The sequence below is a fragment of the Protopterus annectens genome, chromosome 1.part2, assembly GCF_019279795.1.
Source record: "Protopterus annectens isolate FY-2018-M chromosome 1.part2, PAN1.0, whole genome shotgun sequence".
Lineage (NCBI taxonomy): Eukaryota > Metazoa > Chordata > Ceratodontiformes > Protopteridae > Protopterus > Protopterus annectens.
Window position 1 is genome coordinate 205,469,048 of NC_056727.1, and position 24,180 is coordinate 205,493,227.

General features: G+C 38.5%; 1 protein-coding gene across 1 annotated transcript in view; it reads right to left on the bottom strand.

Moving 5' to 3' along the window:
* Nucleotides 1-2,361: 2,361 nt before the first annotated feature.
* LOC122788613 (WD repeat containing planar cell polarity effector) overlaps nucleotides 2,362-24,180 on the bottom strand; it is a 2,136,001-nt gene continuing 2,114,182 nt past the window's right edge. The window contains exon 17 of the mRNA XM_044055516.1: nucleotides 2,362-2,872. Within this exon, the coding sequence (XP_043911451.1) occupies nucleotides 2,822-2,872 (51 nt within the window). The 3' untranslated portion in view covers nucleotides 2,362-2,821. The remainder of the gene's footprint in view (nucleotides 2,873-24,180) is intronic.

Here is a 24,180-nt window from a genome sequence, read left to right on the forward strand (position 1 = left end):
GTTCTGCCATGCTAGGCTGTTTAACCTTCTATCACAGTTTTTGCCAGTCAGCATTGCCCCTAGCATGAAAACAAATCATAAGAGTACTAGGGTTGTATAACAAACTTCTGCTATACACTCCTAAGTGCTGTTACAACTGGATCTCACCCTATGGAAGTGCTTAGCAAATTTATCTTTTTCTGGTTATCAGACCATAATCACAACATTCCATGCACTACAGTAAACTTATACCTGTTATCATCACATTCCAACATAACTAACATAATACAAACAACATAAGTAATTTAATAATAATCAATTACAAATTGATTACCATTCCCAGACCACCACTGCAGTGGTCAGCCGTCCTTTTGATTATTATCTTCATATGATAGTTACAGCATGTGGCATTAAGCTAAATGAAACTAAAGTGAGAATTATACTATTTATGTATTACCTTTACAGCTGCAATAATGTTAATTCAATTAAGTATAGATCAGTTACAAACTAATCATTATTTTGTCAGCTGTAACAGATAAAGGTCTGCAGAAGTAGACTGTAATTTTATACACAGTTTTTTATGAAGCTTGCAACTCCAAATCATTAGTAGTAATGAACAGAAGCTCCAGTTTCTACTGTTAAAAGTGATTTTTGAAAGTACATCTAAAATCTAATTTTTGATAAGTTAACATACTCAGATGAAAATTTGAAAAAAAAAATGACAGCTATGAAATTCCAAAAAATAAAAAAAAACACAATGTAAAGATATGGATGGCTATGACAAATGTTTAATATTACTGGAACACGATCTTGCATTTATCAGTTCTGACATAGGTTCCTAGCTACTCTAATATTTTATATATAAATGTAAAAAGAAATATAATTACTCTGTGTTTGACAAGTTTGTATAAAGCAATGTAAACAAATGGAGCTTTTCTCCCCGAGCCTCTGCTGAAAATGGGTACCACCCAGTTGGACTTTCCCCATAAAACAAAGACAAATAAACACATGTTTAATGTGCATTTTCAACAAGACCTTCAGACTTAACTTCCGTAGCAACTATGTAGAGTATCAAAATATATTTCTGCAACTCCTTCCCAAAAAGGTAATTTGTTACAGTCAGTGGAAAACAATCTTCCAAGATGTGAACATCCATTTATCAAAATCTGAAAAATGAGTACTGTCATATTTCTTTGGTACCGCAGAGAAATAAGTACTTGGTTACCATTAATAATCATGTATAATATTACAAAGATTGTAAAGTGACACTGTCAAACTTCTGTGTAGGCTCATTTTAATCACAATTGTTTTGCTCTACTACATGAAAATGGATGGCACATTTTTCATTGTATGATGGGAGATTTCCACAGCAGGGCTAGCCACCCAGAGGTGTGAACTTTGGCTCTAGATGATTGTCACTGTTGGAAGTGACAGCCTGATCCCACGTGCAAAAATAGGAAAAGGTGTTGTGGATGACTGGAGATTTAACACAGTGATATTATCATTTAAGACCAATATATTTAAACATTTTTGCACCACTCATGAAGTATTTTTTCAAAATTAAAGTGAAAAGTCAGGAGTAAAAACACTAAGAAATTGTTGCTACTCTAGGCAATCCAAAACCTCAGAAAGTTTCACTGATACTGTATATATCCAAATAGCTAACTGTCTCTATTTGTGATAAAACATTGAAGAATAAAGATACATTAGCAGTAAAGGGAAACTATGGAAACATGCCACTGGCATATCGAAAAGATTGCATGAAAGAATAGGAAAATAGCTGATGAGTGGGCATGTCAAGTAAAGGTAATAATATATCAGACCAATACTATAATCTCTTATTTACAGATTTATAAACCACAATTTAAAATAAGTGATTTTCTGTATTGCAGACAGTGACACTCAAAGACATAATACTCATCAATGTCACAGTTATATTTGTAGGCACTAATGCTGGACTAATTAACATTGGTTTGCAACAAAAGACCAAGTGTAGAGTGCCAGTTAGGCAAACCTGCAATAATAGAAATACGGACTGTGTAAGAGTGGGAGTTATGGTGTCTGTGAAACATAAGTTCACACATCCATTAATAGTTTTATAATTTACCAATCTGACAAATAAAAACAGTGGAACTTATCAACTGTCTGTAATATATCTAGCAGTACTGGTACTGGCAGCATTAATTCTTTACAGTATAAACATGATGCCTAACCGCTTATGTCAGCCTGGAAACCCCATGACATTGTAATACACAGGATTAACTCTGAAGCATGTGACGCACTAAGTATCATTAGAATATTGTCATGTTACTGCTGATTGCTCAGTGTTACTCACTATGGAATGGGAAGATAGCAAGTAATGATGCACCAATCAGCTTCTTGTAGAATGAAGGAACAAAGATAATTTATTTTAAGCAGTTTGTTCTTTTCATAAACATTGAATTTTAACCTACAAATCAAGCTCAAATGCAGTAAACTGTTCTCAATAGTTCACTATCAAACGAGGGAGACTTTCTAGATTGTAAATTATAGCTTGGTTCAGCATTATCAAATTCATGTAATTACTAAACAGTAACAAAAGGTATAAACAATGTGCATGCTCTATGGTATGCAAGAAGTATGAAACATAAGGACTACATTTGCACTATTATTTGATTATGGCTATTTATATAAAATACAGAATATAAATATTTATCTTTGTTTATGTTACACTGTATATACAATAAGCAAAAAAAAAACATGTATAATATGTATAATAACTTGGTTATAAAACTCTATCTCTCATGTAAAGCTAATAAGCTGTTAGGTCTCCATTTAGAAATTTTGAATAGAAATTCCAGTATCAGACCAAACCAAAATGGACCACTTTGAGAGGGTCTGCTTCACCGGTTTCCTGAAAAAGAAAAAGAAGCCAATGCATTAGAAAGACAGAGGAAAAAAAAGAAAGAAAACAAGAAATAACAGGTTCTACAGTTAAATTCTGATTGTTATGGGAATACAATTATGGGGTAACAAAATAAATTTCAGTTCAGCTTCATCAGCGCACTGATTATTTCACACATAAATTTTATAATAAAAAAGCTTTCAAGTATCATTTCTTATTCTTATGTTCTTCATGCATAGAGGTTGTAGTAAACTAACACTTCTAAACATGAGACCTTTTCAATAGTTTTCCTGGATTCGTCACACACAGGCTGGTAGTAAAACAAAACTTACAGTCATTGGCCCTTTCACTAAGTTTTATCCCTCAGTTGCTTCTCTGCAAGCTAATAATTTCAACCAAGTATGCCCTGGTTACATTCATCCTTCCATTTAAATATCTTGGGACTCTTCTGCTAAATCCTTTCTCAGCCTAGAGGTAAGGAATATGAATCCTAGCTGACAAAGTGACCCTAAAGGGAAACTGACTTCAATACACTTTTTGCCTGTTCCTGTTAAAGGACAACCCTTCCTGTATTACAGCAGCATGTTTTCTTGGCTTGATCTCTGGCTTAGCGGTCATGATGCTACATGATACCCTCTGATCACAGAGTCCCACTAGGTGGGCTGTATGCCTGAAACAGCCCATCCACATTTAACTTGCTGCATCCAGGCCAGTATTGAAATTAAGGGACTGAAGTGCTAAAGCAATAATGACAATTTTGGATTATAATCTTTTTGTGTATACAGCCACAGTATAGGGGCATGGTCACGTCATTTACCAATGAAAACTCCCTGCTTAACAAATAATGTTAAGGTTGTAAGGGCCCATTTAACTGCAAGACACTTTTGTTCAATCACTAAACAGCATTTTCAGCATTGCTGAGCTTCCTGTTGATGTAACAAAGGGGATGTTTACCCAGCCTATAACTTGATGTAAAAATGCATGTATACCAGAGAAGCATCCATGTGTACCACTAGAGATATCAGTACTGGTTCTGAACATAACAAACCTTCCAGGTGCTTGAAGGCTCATTCTGTTTCAGCTCTCCATTTAGTTTTCAATGGAGCCTTACCAATAGGTAAATTAGGTGGCAAAGTTAGGGATACATTTTTCATAGTGGCCAGTCACAAAAAAAAAAGTCAACCTATTCTTACTGATTGGCAAGGGTTCATTTTGTATAGCCTCAACTTTTTCAGCCTGTGACTTTCTCCTTGATACATTACACAGCCCAAATAGTGGGCTTCTGTCATGTCTAACTTGAATTTGGCTGGGTTAGCAGTCAATTCAGCTCAATGCAATGAAATTAAAATCCCTTGGACTTTAGGAAGATGGCTTTCAAAGCCCTCAGAAAATATTACCACATCATCTAGACAAATAATGACATACCTAGTATAAAGGTGTAAAATGTCCATCAGCCTGAGGAATGTTGCAAGTACTTCATAGAGATAAAATTAGGATTCTGTTGTGAAAGAGTCCATCTGTTGGGGAAAATATCAGTTTTTCCTCAGCTTCTGCCACTACTAGAATTTGACAATAGCCTTTGGATAGGTCCAAATTGGAGCCACAACCAACTTTCAATCAGTTCATCTAATCAAGGCATGGGAAATAAATACAATTTCAAAATGGTGTACAACTTTCCAAAGTCACTGCCAAACCTTACAGGCCCATCTGGCTTGGGAGCCAGTACAACTGGATAACTCCAATCACTTTGGGATTTCACTATGACTCCTGGTTTGAGCATTTTTCAGCATCTCTTCTAGTACTTGGTATGGTTTCACGTTTACTTTCATACCAGACAGTGTTTCCATGTTGTGCTAGATTAAAGTGGTTCTACTAGGCAACTCTAGCAATATGTCTTTATTCCTCTATATAAATTCCTTAATTTTTTATTTCTGAGCCATTAATAATGTCTCCCCCATTTGACTTTGAGAAATGGCTTGGAAAATAACATCTTTTGCAAACATATTTACTACAGAAGCTTCACTTTTTCTCCAAGGTTTCTGAATATTAATGTGCAGCTCTGATTTCCCCTTTCCCAGCTGTTTCCCAGTTCAGTTCACTTCCTTTTTCTACAATTCCTAAATATCCATTCCATTTTACAAGAACTTTATTTTCAGCAATAGGTACTAACACAAGTACTTTATCTCCTGGTCTGAACTCTTTGAGATGAGCATTTTTATTATATCGCTTGTGTGTCTCCAGTGCTCACTTCATATGTTCTATTACTATAGACTTTATATCTTTTCTGCTGTTCCGCATGTCTGTAAAATGCTCCATCACATTTTAAAGGGGGGGGGGGTCTTCTCCTGGGTTTCTGTAGCTATATCTAGCAAGCCTCAGGGATGTGTGAGGCTTGCTAAATATAGCAAGCCTCATGGATGTCTGTCATACAGCAGTTCAGATATAACATTGATTTTATTTAATTTTAATATAAATAAAATAACATTTTGTGAAACCAGTTGAGGCTTTGGGTACTTCTTTTATGGCAAACAGAAGAAATGGAAGCATTTAGTCCCTCTTTCTCCTTTAAACTTCCGTAGCCTTTTGTAACACAGACTTGAAAGTTTTATTTAAGTGCTTAACTAGCCCATATGTTTGAGGAAGTTATACAGATGATCTTAGGGGAAAAAAAGAAAACAACAGTACCAACTCTTTTGCCATTGACTTTGCACTGATTTATCTTTGGGGAAGAGTTGCAGCTAGGGTGAGTAGGAGGGGTGGTTGCCTCAGGTGCAAAGTGTTAGGGGGTACAATCAGCAGATGCCAATGGTTCAGTATCAGCATTCACTTAATACTAACATTCAGAAATGAATGCAGACACTGCGCCTGCAAATGGTCTATAGTGATCAGTGTCAGTGTACTAGCCCGGCAAACAAACTAAAATAAATAAATAAATACTGCATTTATGGTCATGGTTGAAGCAATTAGTGTGTGTTATTTTAACTGTAGCAATAGCAAACCACTTGTCTCATTTGTAGCACATGGTTTGTTAGAGTTAGAGAGCAGTGATGCTTTTTTTTTCCTTTGGTCCTTAAATTTGAGAAGACCCTTTTTTTAAAGGTCCTCATCTTAAGAGTTGGAGATGGCTGCTGCTCTGGAGAATTGCACAAGGCACCAGATAACCCAGCTATAATTCTGCTTAGGGTTACTGCCTGAAGAAGTTCATGCATTATGCTGGATATGAATAGGGAGGCTTGGTCACTAAAATTTCTTAGAGAATTCCTATCCTAGAAAAAATGCAGTGCTAATTCTTTTGCTAAGTGCTTTACATTGACTAGTCATAACAGTACAGCCTCTGGAAATTTGGGTGCATAATCAATAGTTGCTAGGATAAGCTGACATTCCTTATTTAATTTTTAACTGAGACATCCATGATGGATAAGGGTATTGACAGGTTCTTAAACCTGGGGCTGGATGCTCTCCCTTGACACAACTGTTGTTATGGAGTATTTTCCTAATTACACTTCTTGCACATTCCCAGCAACTTTTCTGCGGGCAGGATGTGCAATGGGAATATAGCACTGAAGCACCAAAAACACAAATAAAAACAAACTAATAAAATACCAAAGGAGAAGATGTAACTCATCACTTGTACTGCCAAAATAAATTCACCAGATAAGCGCTTTCATCTTATTTGATTAAAAGACTTCAACAGATAATAACCATTTTTAATGAAACATTTTTATAAACTCTAAAAAACATATAACTGCCAGGCCTCCCAACAACTTATTCAAAAATGTAAAGAACCGCCGAACCTTTTATACATTATCAAGCAATAAATAAATTCAAGTTCATTAAAGCCACAGAATAAATGCACATTCTAAAATTAACATTTTTCTACATTTGATAAACCTCTCAAATACATAAATACAAAAAGCATATAAATATGATTACCCTTTTCTTTAAATACACATCTCTACCTTAAATGTGCTGTTAACTTTAATAAGCAGGAAATGGATGACAACTCATTTAAGCCTGGTCAGCTTCCAGCATTTAACCGGAGCTGCCAATATAATTCCTTTTTCTCTAAAAATAAAGCCCGTGGCCGCCCTCTTACATTAGGTATTACTTTCTCTAATACCATACATTTAAACTTGTATGCTGGATTTTCATTTATATGTTTACAGTGCTAGTTACTTTCTTTCTTCTAATTTTGTAAGTGTGCTCATCTATTCTTTCCTTCAACTTATGCCCTGTCTTAGCTATGTAAAATCCAGGGCCCATTTGGCATATACCTGAAGTGTCACAATTATACTTCCCCTGTACTTTAAAACATTCATCACTAATCAAAAAACTTTCCCTTATCAATTCTCTGCATGAGCTGCTATACAAGTAATGTAAGATTGCCCACTATTCTATGCAATTCATTAATATCCAATTTGGGAAACAGGTGCTGCGAACTGGTAAAAGCACCCATAGTCATTTTGTTCAACAAGAACCACAAACTAAGCACCAGAAACACAAATATAAACAAACTAATAAAACACCAAAGGAGAACGCACAGCTCAACACTACACTTGTACTGCTAAGATAACTTTAATTCACCAGATAAGCGCTTTCGTCTTGTTTGATTAAAATACTTCCATCAGATAATAACCATTTTTAATTAAACATTTTTACAAACTCTAAAAATCACATGACTAACACAGAGCCATGGACTAAAACTAAATGTTAAGAAATGCATAATAGTATTCTTCAGTAAGTCATCCACCCCTGGTAGCTATCGTATTGACAACCACACCCCTTAGAGTTAACCCAGAAGTCAGCGACTTAGGGACACACATAAATAGTAATCTAGCCTTTGACCAAGGTGAAGAAATCATTCTATGTTGCACAACTTATAAACAAAGGAAGCCATTGTTCCACTGTATTCACCATTCATCAGATCTATCACTGAGTACAATGCCCCCTTTGGTATGTACCTAACCAGGCATATCCAACAATTAGAATGTCCACAGAGGTTCCTCACTAAAAGAATACAGGAATTAAGTAAAATGTCCTATGCAGACTGCATCAAGGCTTTATCCCTGTATTCTGTCTCCTACAGGCTTTTGAGGGGAGAGCTATGCCTGACATATTGGGCATTGTCAGACCGCAACAGAATTACCCATTCTAAGGACTTGAACCTTGCTTGTGATATAAAGAGGACCTGCTGGAGAGACAGGTATGTATCCTAGAAATTACCCCATCTCTGGAACAGATTCCCCATCCATGTGAAGCAGAGTTCCTCCCTAACCCAATTCAAGTGCAACTTGGACAAGTGGATGGGGAACAGGAAGTTCATCCCTGGTTTGGCACCTATGTCTCTAATGGACACAGGCCCTAGCTTGTAAATGTTTCATCTCCCAAGCCCCTGCTTAAACTTATCAAAGGTATCAGAACTTGTCAGAGATTTGGGATGCATGGCTAGGCTTAAAAAGGCCCTTATGATCGTAAACTTAATAAACACCTATGAACCTATGAACATGACTGCCAAGCCCCCAAGCAACTTATTCAAAACTGAACATTTTCTACATCATCAAGCAATAAATAAATTTAATTCATTAAATGCACAGAATAAATACACATTCTGAAATTAACATTTTTTCACATTTCATAAACCTCTCAAATACATAAATACAAAAAAGCATATACATATAATTCAAGCCTGGTCAGCTTCCAGCATTTAAACTGAGCTGCCAGTATAATTCTTTTTTCTCTAAAAACAAAGTCCATGCCCTCCCTTACATTAGGACATTAGGTATTACTTTCTCTAATCCCATAACTTTAAACTCGTGTCCTTTTGCACTTATATGTTTAAATAGAATGTTAGTTACTTTTTTCTTCTAACTTCATTCATATATTCTATCCTTCAACTTGCTCTCCATCTTAACTATGTAAAATCCAGGGCCCATTTGGCATAAGGCTACATATACTTTGCCCGAAGTGTGACAATTATACTTCCCCTGCACTTTAAAGCATTGATCATTAATCAAAAAACTTTCTCTTATATTTATAAACTTACAATAACTGCAGTGTTCACATTTACTCATCCTACAATTTTTAATTATATTATCCTTCTTCGCAGTCTCAAAAATATGACTAAGTTGCTTGGGGGCTTGGCAGTCATGTGACTTTTAGAGCTTATAAAAATGTTTAGTTAAAAATGGTTATATTACAAATGGTTATTATCTGATAAATTGTTTAATCAAACATGACAAAAGCACTTCTCTGGTGAATTAAAGTTATTTTAGAGGTACAGTGACAAGTTATGCATTCTCCTTTGGTGTTTTAATATAGCACTGAACTTTCCATCACTTCCACAAAGGGCTGACATCAATAGAATTGCCCATTCACCCTTGATGGCACCTTAAGGTTATTTCTCTGGTCTCCACTAGGAAAACTGAATCGCTTAGTGTGCCCAAGACATGTGCTCCTCTTTTCCATCACCATAGGATGGGCATGTCCATCCTTCCTTGCCTGTGCCTCAGATGTCCAAGCCACTTACTGAACCCAGGTTGTCTGGGCTGTGGCCTGGTCTCTATCTCTCTATACCATGGTACTGTCCAGAGGACCACTGATATTTAGAATTCCCTGCAATGGGTAGCTACAGGTAGAAAAAGTACTTTAAATATCATGTTGCTATGCTTGGCTATATACACAAAACCTATACTGTTTAAGGAAACTAAATTTATTTTCTGGCTTAAACATAGCTGATATAAAAAATGTGACAGAAGCTGTGAAATATGCATCATGAGTAAATAAATTCTCTATAAACATTTTGATATTTAATCAACATTTATATCCCATGAAGCTGAAACTGATTTCTACATTAGGAGCTCCAATAGAATGTTAAACCTTCACTTGCCATTTTAATGAACATACAATGTGCTTTTAATTGTTTTAATGTTTTACTATTTTAGAGCTTGATATGGTTCAGCTATAACTGTAAAATCTACTCAGCCATTCCATCTGAAGAGTAATCATAAAACCAGAACAATACTTCTATACATAGACAGCTAATTTTACCTGTTATCGACCATTGTGAACTGACTATATAATTACAGGACTTTTATCATCTAGTAGTTAGCATACTTCTGCCAATATAGGTGGTTATTCCCACTGGATATAAAACTGGATGTACTTGCATTGCATTGTAACTTTTGTTTTACTAAGCACTACACATTAGTTCTTATTTCTTGCTTATGAAATAATATTCACCTTATGTGCCAGAAACCACATATACTATACTTTTGAGGATTCAGATAATGCTTACATTATGTTCTGGTTGGCACTGACTTTATACCACTTGGTGAACTTTCAGGTGATTGATAGACTTTGATTCTGCTATTTTTGAACACACTACAATGAGTTTTACATTGTCAGTGGTTGCATGCTTACCAATTTTAGTAATTTTCCTGATAATAACAGAGAATCTTGGCAAAGTAGTTAGTCAACTCCACTTTCAGCAGGACTGACACTTACTTTTTGTCTCTGCAATACGTGTCTGCTATAGGTGCAGATTTAATAATAATTATTTAATGAATCTCTTTAAATAAGTTTGTGCTCTACCTTTGGCTTTCTAATTAGGTACCGCTATAGCAACAGTGAGGTTTAACAAAAAATGGGCCCTAAAAGCCAAATAAACACACAATGTGTTAGTTTAGGAACTTTTGCTTTCTCATAGAGTGTGCTAATATACTAAGGAAAAGGTATCAGGAAGTGTGTTCTGTGAAAGTGACTCTCCTTGCTTCCTCTTCTGTTTGAGGTAGATTAGACCACTGATTGTGAAAATAATGTGTGATCTTTAACTTATTATTCAAAAAGTGACTCTTTTGTGTTTGGCATCTGATAATCATAAGAAGCAGTGCATACTGGGGTTAAACTATTATTGAAATTACTTTATCTGAAAGCTTACATATTTGCATATTTGGATTAATTACTTTATTACCTGACTCCCTTTACTTCATTATGCTTATTCATACTTCAGTGACCACTATTCTACTAAATTTTTGGAGATAACCTAGACAAAATTATGGCAGAAGCTTTTATGAATGTTAGCTTCTTTACTTATTTTTCTTATGTTATCCAGTATTTTATGTTTTCATTTGGCTGTACCATACAGATGACTTCTGATTTATCTTTACTTTAACTATTTGTTAATTATTTTTGCTTATGTACAAATACTTTGTAACTTTTCTTATAGTTATATTCACTTATATCATCATGTTTTGTAGCGCTTTTCTCGCCGGGCCTCCACTGAAAATGGGTTCTCAATGGTCCAGTGGACTATCCCAGTATACAAATGCCAATACATAATTAAATAAATAAATAATTATGCATTTAAGGTATAATGATGAATATGTCAATATTAGACTAAACTCTGTGTGTGTGTGTGTGTGTTTGAGGTATTAACAATACTAAAATGGTCAAAATGACAAATCACAAAAAGTCACACTGTTTGACTACATAGTCAAAAATGTTAGGGGGAAAGCCTTCCCCTTCACCTCCAATGTTGGCGGAGTGATGGAATCCCCACAGCTCCTGTTACTTATGTATACAAACTCCAAGACTGCACAAAAGAGAAAGCTCTCTGATCCTCACTGTCTGACAATCTCACACCAACAGCAGCACTATATATTTGATGAAACATCAACTGATTAAAATATTCAGCGATTCACATTTCAGCAGAAACATTATTTGACAGAATGGTTTGAAAACACACGCACGCACACACACACACACACACACACACACACACACACACACACACACACACACACACACACACACACACACACACACACACACACACACCAGAAAACAGCACTGGCAGGAAAAGTAAAGTACAGTTGTGTACACTTACCACAAATGTAGATGTTCGAGTGTGTTCACTGTTGCAGTCATTACAGCTGGCTAATCAGGTTGCCTTCAGTCGGCCTGATTAACAAAGTCTCGGGTCCTGCGTTGGTTGCTGTCCCTTCTTCCATGACGTCAGGTTGTCAGGGATATAAAACATGCAGCCGACGTCATTACATCAGTTTTTCTTGCCCCAGATGTCAGGTGCCCCCCCCCCCCCATTGGGGAGAAAATAAACATAAAAACACCAAGGTATACCTCCAACAAAAAGCAAATACACCAAAAGGCTTTTAAGCATAGTGAAAGAAAGTAGAGGTATAGTCAGAAGAAGTTAGGGGGCTGGAGGGAGGGTAACCAGGACTGCAACAGTGAATACACTCGAACATCTACATTTATGGTAAGTGTACACAACTGTACTATGTTCTTCATGTTTCACTGTTGCAGTCATTACATTTGGGTAGATTCCCAAAGCTATGGTTGGGCGGAGGATTTTATATAGCATTAGGGCCAGCAATAAGGCCCTGCAAGACAGCAGTGGCAAAGCCAGCTCTGGATTTAGAGAAAATTGGCAAATGATAATGCTTGGTGAAAGTATGTACAGAACTCCAAGTAGCAGCTTCTAGGATGTCCCTGGCAGGAACACCTCTGAGAAAGGCTGTAGAAGTAGATGTACCCCTGGTGGAGTGAGATCTGATCCCCTGGGGGATAGGTTTTCCATGATACTTATAGCAGAAATGAACGCAATGGCTTATCCATTTAGAAATGGTTTGTTTTGAAATAGCCTTCCCCTCTGCCCCTGCAGCAAATGCTACCAGCAGTTATTCCAATTTCCTTTGAGGTTTAGTTCTGTCCAAGTAGAATCTAAGTTGTCTGTGCACATCCAAGGAATGCAGAAACCATTCCCCTTTGTTCTGTGGATTGGGAAAGAAGGTAGGGAAATGAATGGACTGATTAAGAGCCACGCTGGATACCACCGTGGGCATGAAGGATGGATTGGTCCTGAATGACACCCTGTCCGCATGAAAGATGATGAAAGGCTCCACTGCCATAAGAGCCTGTAATTTAGAAATCCTTCTAGCTGAAGTGATTGCTAAAAGGAAAGCTATTTTCCAAGAAAGAAATTTTAAGTCTGCAGTAGCAGCTGGCTCGAAAGGAGGTAGAGTGAGTTTCTCCAATACAAAGTTAAGGTCCCAGGCAGGGGATGGAGCTCTCCTGGGTGGTCTCAAGTTTTTGGCCCCTCTGAGGTACTGCTTGAGCAGAGGATGGGAGAAGAGGGGAGGTTCTGTGTTGTAAAGAGCTGAAATGGCTGAGTTGTGAATTTTAATGGAAGAAAAGGACAGGCCCTTGTGAAGCATCTCAGTTAAGTATAGCAAAATCTGAGGTAAATTGGGCGCTGTTGTGCTCATCCCTTGAGATTGGTTCCAGGCACAGAATCTTTTCCATTTTGCAGCATAAGATTTTCTAGTACTAGGTCTCCTTGCCTCTAGGATGACATCCATCACAGGATTGCTGAGAGATGATAAGGGTGAGTTTAATTGATTAGCCAGGCTGTAATGTTCCATGTTGGAAGCTGAGGGTGCAGAATTTGGTTCACCTGCTGAGACAGCAGGGAAGGGGTCTGAGGCAGGTGCCAAGGAGATAACTGTGCGCACTGCGCAGGAGGGGGAATCAGTGTTGGCGCGGCCAGTCTGGAGCAATCAAGATCATCCTTGGTTTGTCCTGTTTGACTTTTAGTAGAACTTTGGAGAGCAGAGGCAGCAGGGGGGGAAGGCGTAGACTGATAGGCTTATCCACTTTCCAGGCTTGTTTGTGGGGAGTCCTCATGCAAAACTTGTCCAACTGGTAGTTCTGGGGGGAGGCAAATAGATCTATGTCTGGGCTCCCCCATTTGCTTGTCAACATGTTGAAAATCCTTGGTTCCAGTTTCCACTCATGTGGGTCCATGAGGTTTCTGCTTAGTCCATCTGCCAGTGTATTCAGTTTTCCTGGCAGGAATTGAGCTTGTAGGTGCACTTGGTAGCTCAAGGCTGTGTTCCACAATGCCATGACTAGTCTGCAGATGGGGTAGGAATGTGTACCCCCCTGCTTGTTTATGTACCACATAACCATGGTGTTGTCAGTCTTTACCATTAGTTGTCATGGAAGAATGCAGTCCTTGAAGGCTGTCACAGCATTCTGTACAGCTAACATTTCTTTTTGATTGATATGTAGGTGCATTTGACTTGGGTTCCATTTGTCCTGAATGCACTTCCCTGTCAGGTGAGCCCCATGCATAGTCTGATGCATCTGTAGTTAGGGTTTGGGCAGCAGGGGGTAGTGTGAATGGTAGTCCCTTGTTTTGGTGGCAGGCCTCTGCCCACCAGAGGAACTCTAGGCGTAGGTAAGGTATGACAGGAATCATTGTTTCCAGGCTGTGATAATGGTGACTCCATAGACTTTTTAGATACCACTATAGTTCCCTCATATGCAGTCTTGCATATGGAATTAGAAGAATGCAGGAGGCCATGAACTCCAAGGCTTGCAGTATTTGTCTTGCAGATAGCAGAGTTTTTGTGGCCACTTGTTTGAAATAGGTTATTAAATGAATTTGCTTTTCTGGCGTGAGGTAAGCCACCTGGGCAGTTGTATTCAAGCTTGCTCCCAGGAATGTAATTTGTTGACAGAGTACCAGCTGTGATTTCTTTTTGTTTATGGTGTACCCCAGACAAGTTAGAGCCCCTTTTACAAATGCCAGATGATTTAAAAGTATGCCCTGGCTTTCTGCCTGAATTAGACAATCGTCCAGGTATGGGTATATTTGAATACTTCTTTGCCTGCAAAATAAAATAACTGGAGCCAGGCACTTTGTGAATACCCTGGGAGCAGTAGACAAGCCAAAGGGCAGTGCAGAGAACTGATAATGCATGTAGCCTTGTTTGAAGCATAGGTATCTTCTGCAAGATTCCCTGATTGGGATGTGCAGGTATGCCTCTTTTAAATCTAGTGTTGCCAACCAGACATCTTTGCCTAGCATAAGAAGTAATTGCTGAAGAGTCAGCATCTTGAATTTTGGAATCTCCAGAAAGGTGTTTAGAGTAGACAGGTCCAGGATTGGACGCCATGATTTGTCTTTTCTGGGTACCAGAAAAAGTCTGGAGTAGAAACCTTGTCCCTTTTCCTCTTCTGGTACCAGTTGAATAGCCCCCATGCTTAAGAGGGAAAGTACTTGTTTTTGAGCCTCTGCCCACTGATGTGGGGGCAGGTTTGGCCACCCATTTAGTGTTGGCAACGTGTGGAAATGAAATTTGTATCTCTGGGACACTATATTTAAAACCCATTTGTCCTGGGTTATGAGTTCCCAGTTCTTTGCGTGAAGAGCAATCTCTCCCCCCAAAGGGGTGGTCAAAAGATAAGTGCTTGGGAATTTTAAAAGGAAGTCATTTAGACTGTTTACCATAGGGGGTGTCTTGTTATTTCCAGACTTGGAAGTGGAGGCCCCCCACTGCTTAGTTCTGAGAGTCCCCTGGGACTGAAACCTGGAGTTTTTGCTGTGTCTGGGTTTGGCTTGAGAGGACCCGGAAGGGACTGAAAAGGACCAATTCTTAGTAGGCCAGTGCCTACTAAATCTCGGAGGTTGCACTTGTAAAAAAATCTTTAACAGTTTGCATAGATTTAGCTTTATCTTCCATCTTTGTAAGAACTTCTTCAGCCTTGTTGCCAAACAGGCGGTCCTGATTTAAAGGGGCATCCAACAATTTAGCTTTAACATGATCAGGCAGAGATTGCACCTTAAGCCAAGCATGCCTTCTAAGGACAGACCCAGTAACAGTAGCCACGCAAGAGGCCTCTAAAGAATCAAAACCATATTGCAAAGTATGTTTTCCAGCTTGTTCAGCAGAATGCATTAAGTCCTGTAAATCTTTATTTTCCACACAGTCGGGAATCAACATAATTTTCTGTTTAAGCAGTCCAATAATATGTTGCTGATATTTTAACATATGAAATTGGCAGTTAAAAGCTCTGATTGCCAAGGTTGCAGAAGTATAAACCTTTTTACCCTACCCATCCAGTGCCCTGGTGTCTCTGTCAGAAGGGGTAGGATTTTTAGCAGTAGAGGCCTTAATGCCCTTGGGCCAATGAAAAATAGTCTCTGGATCTGCAACAGGATTTTTGAAAAGGAACTTGTGGGACTCAGGAACCCTGTAGTATCTGTCAGGTTTACTAGGAGCAGGAGGCAGAGAATCAGGAGCCAAACCGGATTCCGAGAACACACCATCAACATTGTCTAGTACAGGAGGTAAAGCCAAAGGCCTATGTTGAGGTAGAAGAAGGAAATCCCTAAGCCTCCTTTTTGAATCAGAAAATTCCTGGCTTTCCCAGTGGAAATGCTCCTTTAAAGTATGTAAAGTTTCCCCAAAAGAAAAATCCTCAGGAGGGGAAGCAGAGGGAATAGAATCCTCTGCATCAGAATGCTTATAAGTAGGTATGGACAAATCCAGGTCATCAGAAGAGTCAGAAGAAACAGAATCCTGATCAGAAGATTCATAATCAAGCTCAGCCCTAGGCCTCTTGGGGGGGGGTTGACTACCCCTGATTAGAGTTATTAGATCTTCAGCCATTTTTATCATTTGTTTTTTAGGCATAGGGGCCTGAGCATGTGGTCTGGGTGTCAGTTTTTTAGTCATGGATCGAGATTTAGGCCTTAGTAATGAAGGAGGTGTCTATTTAATATGCAAGTCTGTAGGCCTGAATACACCCTCAGAAGCCGGTGCCTGCACAGCGGCACTGGACCCATCCAAGGTAGAGACATCTGCGGGTTCCATAGTTGAAGTATCTTGCGGCATACCAGACTCCGAATGGGTCTCAGTAGAGGCCTGCGAATCAGAAATAGCGGGTATCAGGGGCTGCGAAAGTGCCTCACTGAGTACCGGGGAACTGGCGACTAGCTTAGGAGAAGCATCATCGGCAGTTTTGGACCTCGGCGGCCTGTCTCTGTCTTTATCTTTGCATTTTTTTCGGAATCCCAGTAGTCGGATGGCTAACCGACGACATTTCTGGATAATTAAACCGAGAAACTAAATATTTAGAGGCAAAAATATACCGATGATGGACAGTGCACTGATTAAATAAAGCACAAAACCGACAGCAAGGTACATCGTGTTCAGGGCCTAGGCAAGGAATACAGTATGAATGAAAATCTTTATGAGGTATTTGCTTTCCACAAGTAATGCAATTATTAACTTTTACTGACATCGGTAAGGAGCAAGAAAAAGTTTCCCCAACGGGGTACTTAGCTTTAAGTCGAAGACTTCGGTTCTGAAACTCGAAAACGAAAATTTCAGGAGTCGGCCGACTGGCACTTGCGAACTGCTTCTATTTCTGCTTCGGGCACTGCACAGCAAGAAAGACTGATGTAATGATGTTGGCTGCATGGCTGCATGTTTTATACTCCTGACGACACGGAAGAAGGGACAGCAACCGACGCAGGACCCGAGACTTTGTTAATCAGGCCGACTGAGGGCAACCTGCAAGCAGATTACCCAAATGTAATGACTGCAACAGTGAAACATGAAGAACATCCTATTTATAATCACCTAAACTAATAAAAATAAACCAAAGCATTACTAAACTGTAAAGCTAACAAAACATAACATAAACCTTAGTATAGCATTAAAATATTCCAAAAAATAACTGACACAAAAACAGCACCTTACAGCTAGAGTAGAAAACTACACAAGAGACACTTCAGTCATAAAAACCTACTCAACAGAAACTTAGGCAAATAACACAGCCCACTGAAGTTAATGGGAATAGCAAACACTAATCCTAAACAAGAAAACACAATAAAAATTGTTAGATAAAATATACAGGGCTCTGGTTTGTGTAGCACATAAAATATAATCTTCTATTGGATTAGGGAACTTTGGTTTGCGATATATAAAATACGTGTGTGCATGTGTGTCTATATCTATCTTTACACACACACACACACACACACACACACATATATATATATATATATATATATATATATACACATCAGCATGTCATAAAGATTCTCATGTATATTATTAATAATTTTATCTACTGTTGGGTAATCAATTTCAGCATAGGTAAAGTCATCATTCAACATATTAAACATAATTTCATTGTACTCACTGGTATCCATTAATACAATCCCTCCCCCCTTATCAGCAGGTTTAACAGTTAATAATTGATTTCTATGTAATGATTGCCAATCAGAATGAAGATGTTTTTCTGGGTCTTCCCTTACCCTTTCGGCCCAATCGGAGGAAGACATTCGAGCAGGAGTTACCACAAGGGGGACAAAAACATAAGGATTCGCCAGTACCCACACAAACGAGAACATTGAAGAAAATGTGGGCAATGAATTCGGAGAAATAGTATGGAACATTTCCAGGCATGTCCTAACAGAAGCTGAAAAGTCACTTTTACAGAAAGGGCTTAAGTTTATTCCTGCCGCTAAAACAGACATTAGTGAGTTATTGACTGAATTACGTATTTTTGCACATAATGTTGCATTAAGACTTTTATTTAATGATCAAACGGTACAAAAAACATCTTACAAGAGAAATAGTACTTTTGTACCCAATCTACCACCAAATGTAGACATTTTTAAAAGCATGTGAAAAAGGTTTGTATGATGGTACATTGAGCCAACAATATTCTGGACATAGACATAATTTAACGTTGTTGGAGCCACAAGCACTTTATGGGTTGCGTGAGAATAAGGACATTGTTATTCATCCAGCGGATAAAGGAGGACCTATAGTGATTCTGGACACAGATTATTATTGTAATACTATTTGTATGATGTTGTCTGACCGTTCTACTTAAAAGAAAATTAATGTTTGTGAAACTGAAAGGATGAAACAGCAGTATGTGTATGGGCCTTTTTGGCCAAGAATTGTTTGGCTTTTTTACTGTGCATGAACCTAAGGTACCACAGTTATATGGTTACCTAAGATCCATAAGAATCAGCTCCTACCCCCATTTAGACCTATAGTGGCAGGGGCAGGGTAGCTTACTGAACCCATTTCTATTTATTTAGATTATCAGCTGAGGATAGTACTGAATGATTGTCCCACAGTGCTGAGGGACACGGAACATTTTTTAAATGATTTATATCACACTATAATGGGTATGGGGCCATTTTCTGATTTCCTAGTAACTCTTGATGTTATATCCCTCTTCACGTGTATACCTAGTAATGAAGGGATTCGCATGGTTAAGTGTTTTCTAACTAGACATGGTAAATTGTCTGAACAGCATATTGATGTTTTATGTATGCTGTTGGAAATTGTGTTAGAGAATAACGTGTTTATGTTTAAGGATGTTTATTATAAGCAGACAGCAGGCATAGCAATGAGCACTAGTTGTGCCAACTCATATGCAAATTTGGTTATGGCAGAATGGGAGTAACAACATGTCATATGTTTAAATACTTCCCAGATTAGGTTTTATCAAAGGTTTGTTGATGACCTTTTCTTTTTGTGGGCAGGAAATTAACAAGATCTGGTTGACTTCCTGGAATACTTGAATGAGACCAGTACCTTTCTTAAGTTTATCATGAATAAGTCTGTAGAGACTATTGATTTTTTAGACATCACAGTTTATAAGAAAGGAGATACACTGTCAACCAAATTGCATAGGAAGGAATGCTATTGTCCTGCATTTTTACATAGGGATAGCATGCATCCAAAGCATATATTTAAACAAACAGTTAGTGGACAAGCCATGCGTATATCCAGATTATCATGTGAGGAAGATGATTTTGTACAGTCTTGAGAGATTGTCCCTAGAGTTTAGAACTAGAGGATATAGTGAAACAGAAATTACTTTGGCCCATACACGAGTATTACAAGAAAGGGTAGGTAGGGCTAAACCATACTTTGGTAATAGGGAACAAAACCAACTAGTTAGTAGACCTGTACAGGCACAAGTATCGGTAATGTTGTCTTATATAGATGATGTGAATAGAGTGAAGGATATGGTTAGGAACAATTGGCATATTTTGGTCACTGATGAACGAACATCTGCAGTAGTGGGGGCACAACCCTGTTTTATGCATAAAAATAAAAAGAATTTACAACAGTCTTTATGTTATCCCAGATTATATACACAAGTGATTGATATGCCTAAGGGCATGCATAAATGTGGACATTGTGCACAGTGTAAATTTTGGGATGAATCACTATTCTTTAGACATCCTGAAACAGGATATCTCTGGCAACTGAGAGTAGCAGCTGACTGTCAGACTAAACATGTGGTTTATGTTACACACTGTGTAGTATGTTTTAAGTTCTACATTGGAAAAACAAATAGACATTTACGTGAACGGAATAGGGACCACATGTATTGTACTACTAAGAAATATGATTATAATGCATTAGCTAAACACACAATGTTGATGGGTGAGCAGCACCGATTTTTATTTCAAGTTCTGTATGGATAAAGGGACAATGGTAGGATGGGAGACAAAAGAAACATGGTTGAAACGATAGAGTTGCAGTGGATTCTTAGATCGGGTGCCCATAGGAGGTACGGACTTAATGATAGTGTCCCACTTAAACCTGTCCTTAAATCCAGAAGACCACAAAGAAAAAAGAGTATGAGTCTATGTGGGGCAGATGGGACAGATTATAATTTATAAAGATTTTTTATGAAAATTTTTATAAAAATTATTTATAACATTTATATTTTATAAATTAAAAGTAACCTGAATGTTTATAAATATATGTGTTTTAATGCTCTTTGTTTCTTTAATGTATTTTTCCTTTAAGGGTTAATTGGTTAGTTTTGGAGGGCTTTTTTAGAAATGTGATTGGATGAAATGTGTATATGTTACTATTTAAACAGTTTTTGTCTAGAGATGGTTGTCTGATGACACAATTTTTTAATTGTGAAAGCGCTTACAAATTAACTATATCTATTGATTTACTGTTTCTCTGGATTTTGTTTTTTTTTGGATTTTCTCCATTTCCTCTGCATCAGGGATTTTTATATTTTAACCCTCCATAAATGTCAAATGATCCAATCAGTACAGGAGAAACTTGCAATGGCTTACATCACACTTAAACCAAATTAAAGGAACATATACTAAATATTAATATACAAAGACTGTCAACTAATAAACATGAAATAAAAAAAAATTAAAATTAAAATTTTAATTCAAATGTTAATTAAATATTCAGTTATACTTGCGCTGCAGCGAAAAACATTTAATATTACTAGATTTGTTAAGGCCAGGCTTTTAATCAGCAATACGTTTGACCTGCCAGGCTGTTTCTTTGCATTCAAGCATAATTTTAAAGTCACCCATGAACCCAGTACTGTTAACTGAATTCAATACTGCAAAAGTAAACTTTTTAAAGTTTGTACAAGACACAGCATGCTTGGCCAAAGTATTTAAAAAGTCTTTCTTTTTAATGGTCAAACAATGCTCATAAATTCTTCTGTTGAGTACTCCAATAGCTTTGCCTGTATAAAAACTCTTGACATGAATTACAGTTAGCAGTGTACACAACACAGTTTAAGCAACAGTCAAATCTTTGTTTGGCCCAAAATAAATAGCCACAAGGTTTCAGCTATAAAGAAGATGAAAGTTTTTTGCTGCAACGCAAGTATACCTGAATATTTAATTAACATTTAAATTAAAATTTTATTTTTTTATTTATGTTTATTAGTTGACAATCTTTGTATATTAATATTTACTGTGTGTTCCTTTAATTTGGTTCAAGTGTAATGTAAGCCATTGCAAGTCTATATTGGACTAGGACTACTTTTTGGAGGGCTATTTAAATGGTATTGATTCAGTATAGATTTTATCTGATGAAGTTCTAATGAAATTAAAGAACAAATGCACTTAAAAAGTCAATATTTTGTCTGTGGATATTCATCACTGCCAGTGGTGTTTGAGTCTTCAGTTTTTAGTTCTGAGTTGGTGGTACTTTGTTTTTATCAGTTTTTTGCTTGTTTTCTGCTGTTTCCTTCAGTGGCAGATGAAGTGTTATCCCAGTACACTCTTTTAAATCTCAGTATGCACACTGCACCTGATTTTGTCTCTATAATGACAGAAAAAGAAGTTATGTACCTACCATAATGTTTCATGTTAGTTGTCTTCATCTCGCCTTCTTCTTGCTGGTTGGGATCAGAGCCGATCCTCGGCTCCGACTCGGCCATCTTCTATAGCTCAAGAGCTGTTTACTGGCTCGAGGCTACCCCTTATCCCATTATGCCTAGTGCTAGCTACCCAGATCTCATTTGGAATAGCTAACCCCAGACTCAACCAGAGAAACAACCTGCCCAAGAACAGGTTGAGCATACCTATCATACTCTCTAAGTCAGTAGAGGAAACAAACCAGAGAATACTCAGCCAGTGAAACCAAAACTCCTCTGGATCCAATAGGACAGGGTGACGGAGGGTGGGACGAAAGAAGAAGGTGAGATGAAGACAACTAACATGGAACGCTATGGTAGGTACATAACTTCTTTATGTTAAGTTGTCTATCTCGCCTTCGTTCTTGCTGGTTGGGACAGCATCCCTAGCACTTACAATCCTGGGTGGCTCATTGGAACAGACTCTTCAGAACAGTGGAACCAAAGTCATCTCTGCTCCTGGAGACCATATCTAGTTTGTAATGAGAAATAAAAGAATGAGGATTTGCCCACGTGGCAGCTGCACAAATAGAATCCATGGGCAACCTAGATTGGAAGGCTACAGATGTGGCCAAAGCCCTAGTAGAATGACCTTTCAGTTTGATAGGCAAGTTTTTGTTTCTCAGTTGATAAATGAAGGTAATAATATGAGACAACCACCTGGATAAGGTCACTTTGGAAACTGGGAGACCTTGTTTGCCTAGAGCATAGGAAAGGAATAGTTGATCCGACTTCCTTGTATCCTTGGTCCTATGCAAGTAAAAACGCAGTTGTCTATGAACGTCCAATTGGTGTAATTTGTATTCTGCCTTGTTGGTGTGGTTAGGGAAAAACACAGGAAGGTCTATAGATTGGTTCAAATTATTTTCTGAGGAGACTTTCGGAAGGAAAGATGGATTAGTCCTCAGAGCAACCCTATCCTTATGAAAAACCAAGTATGGAGGAGGAACACATAGTGCCTGAAGTTCAGAAACGCGTCTGGCTGATGTAATAGCCATCAGAAAGTGTGTTTTCCAAGATAGGAATTTAATTGAGCAGGACGCTGCAGGTTCAAAGGGGGGCATAATTAAAGAGGTTAGTACCAAATTAAGGTCCCAAGGAGGAGGGGGATCTCTCACTGGAGGTCTAAGGAGAGAAGTCCCTCTTAGAAAGGCTTTACAGAGCTTATGAGACATAATGTTTGAATTAGATAACCCAACATGAAAGTTAGAAATGGCCGCCAATTGAACCCTGATTGTAGCAGAAGCGGACCCAGAATGAAACAGTTGTGTTAGGAACTCCAAAATTCCGTGGACTAGGGCTGCAAAGGGATCTATGTTCCTAGCTTCTGCCCAACAAGAAAAATGTTTCCACTTACTAGCATAAGTTTTTCTAGTCGTGGACTTGTGAGAGGACACAATAATCTCACGCACGGCTGCGGAAATGCTGGGAAGCCTGGCTAGGGTTGAAATTGGAGCAACCAAGCTGTGAGCTGGAGTGTTTGAAGGGATTGATGCAACCCGCCTGATTGATGAATCAGCAGGTCTGGAATGGGATCCAGAGTCCAGGGCTGCTCGAGAAGGTAATGATGCAGGAATGGAAACCATATCTGTCGAGGCCAGTAGGGGGCAATGAGGATCACTTTGCAACCCAACGATATAGCTTTCTGTATGAGCTTCTGTATCAGGGGAAATGGAGGGAAGGCATAAAGGTGTCCCTGAGGCCAATCATGGACTAGACCGTCTCTGGAAGAGTGACGCGGAAGAATGGAGAAGTAATTGCTGCATTTGCTGTTGAAGGGGGTGGCGCAGCAAGGTTGTCCCCATTTGTGGAAGATCAGATCCGTAACTGCCTGATTCAGAGACCACTTGTGAGGCATGAGAATAGCTCTGCTGAGCCTGTCCGCTATGACGTTGGACCTCCCAGGGATGTGCGTTGCAATCAGAAATCGTTGGGAGGAAATCGCCCACTGCCAGAGTCTGAGTGCTTCTTGACATAGGGGATAGGACCTGGTTCCGCCTTGCTTGTTGATGTACCACACCAATGACATGTTGTCCGTTTGAATTGCAATGGCCCCAGAAGGGAGAGAGTCCTGAAGAGCTTGCAACGCTAGGAGCACGGCTCTCATTTCTAGGACGTTTATATGCAGATGGTACTTGTGAGGCTGCCAAGTGCCTTGGACTGTCCTGCCCTGATAATGCCCCCACCACCCTATCAGGGAGGCGTCTGTGGTCACTGTGGCCACCGGAGGGGGTTGAATGAAGGGTCTGCCCTGAGACACTAGTGGGGAGACCATCCACCAG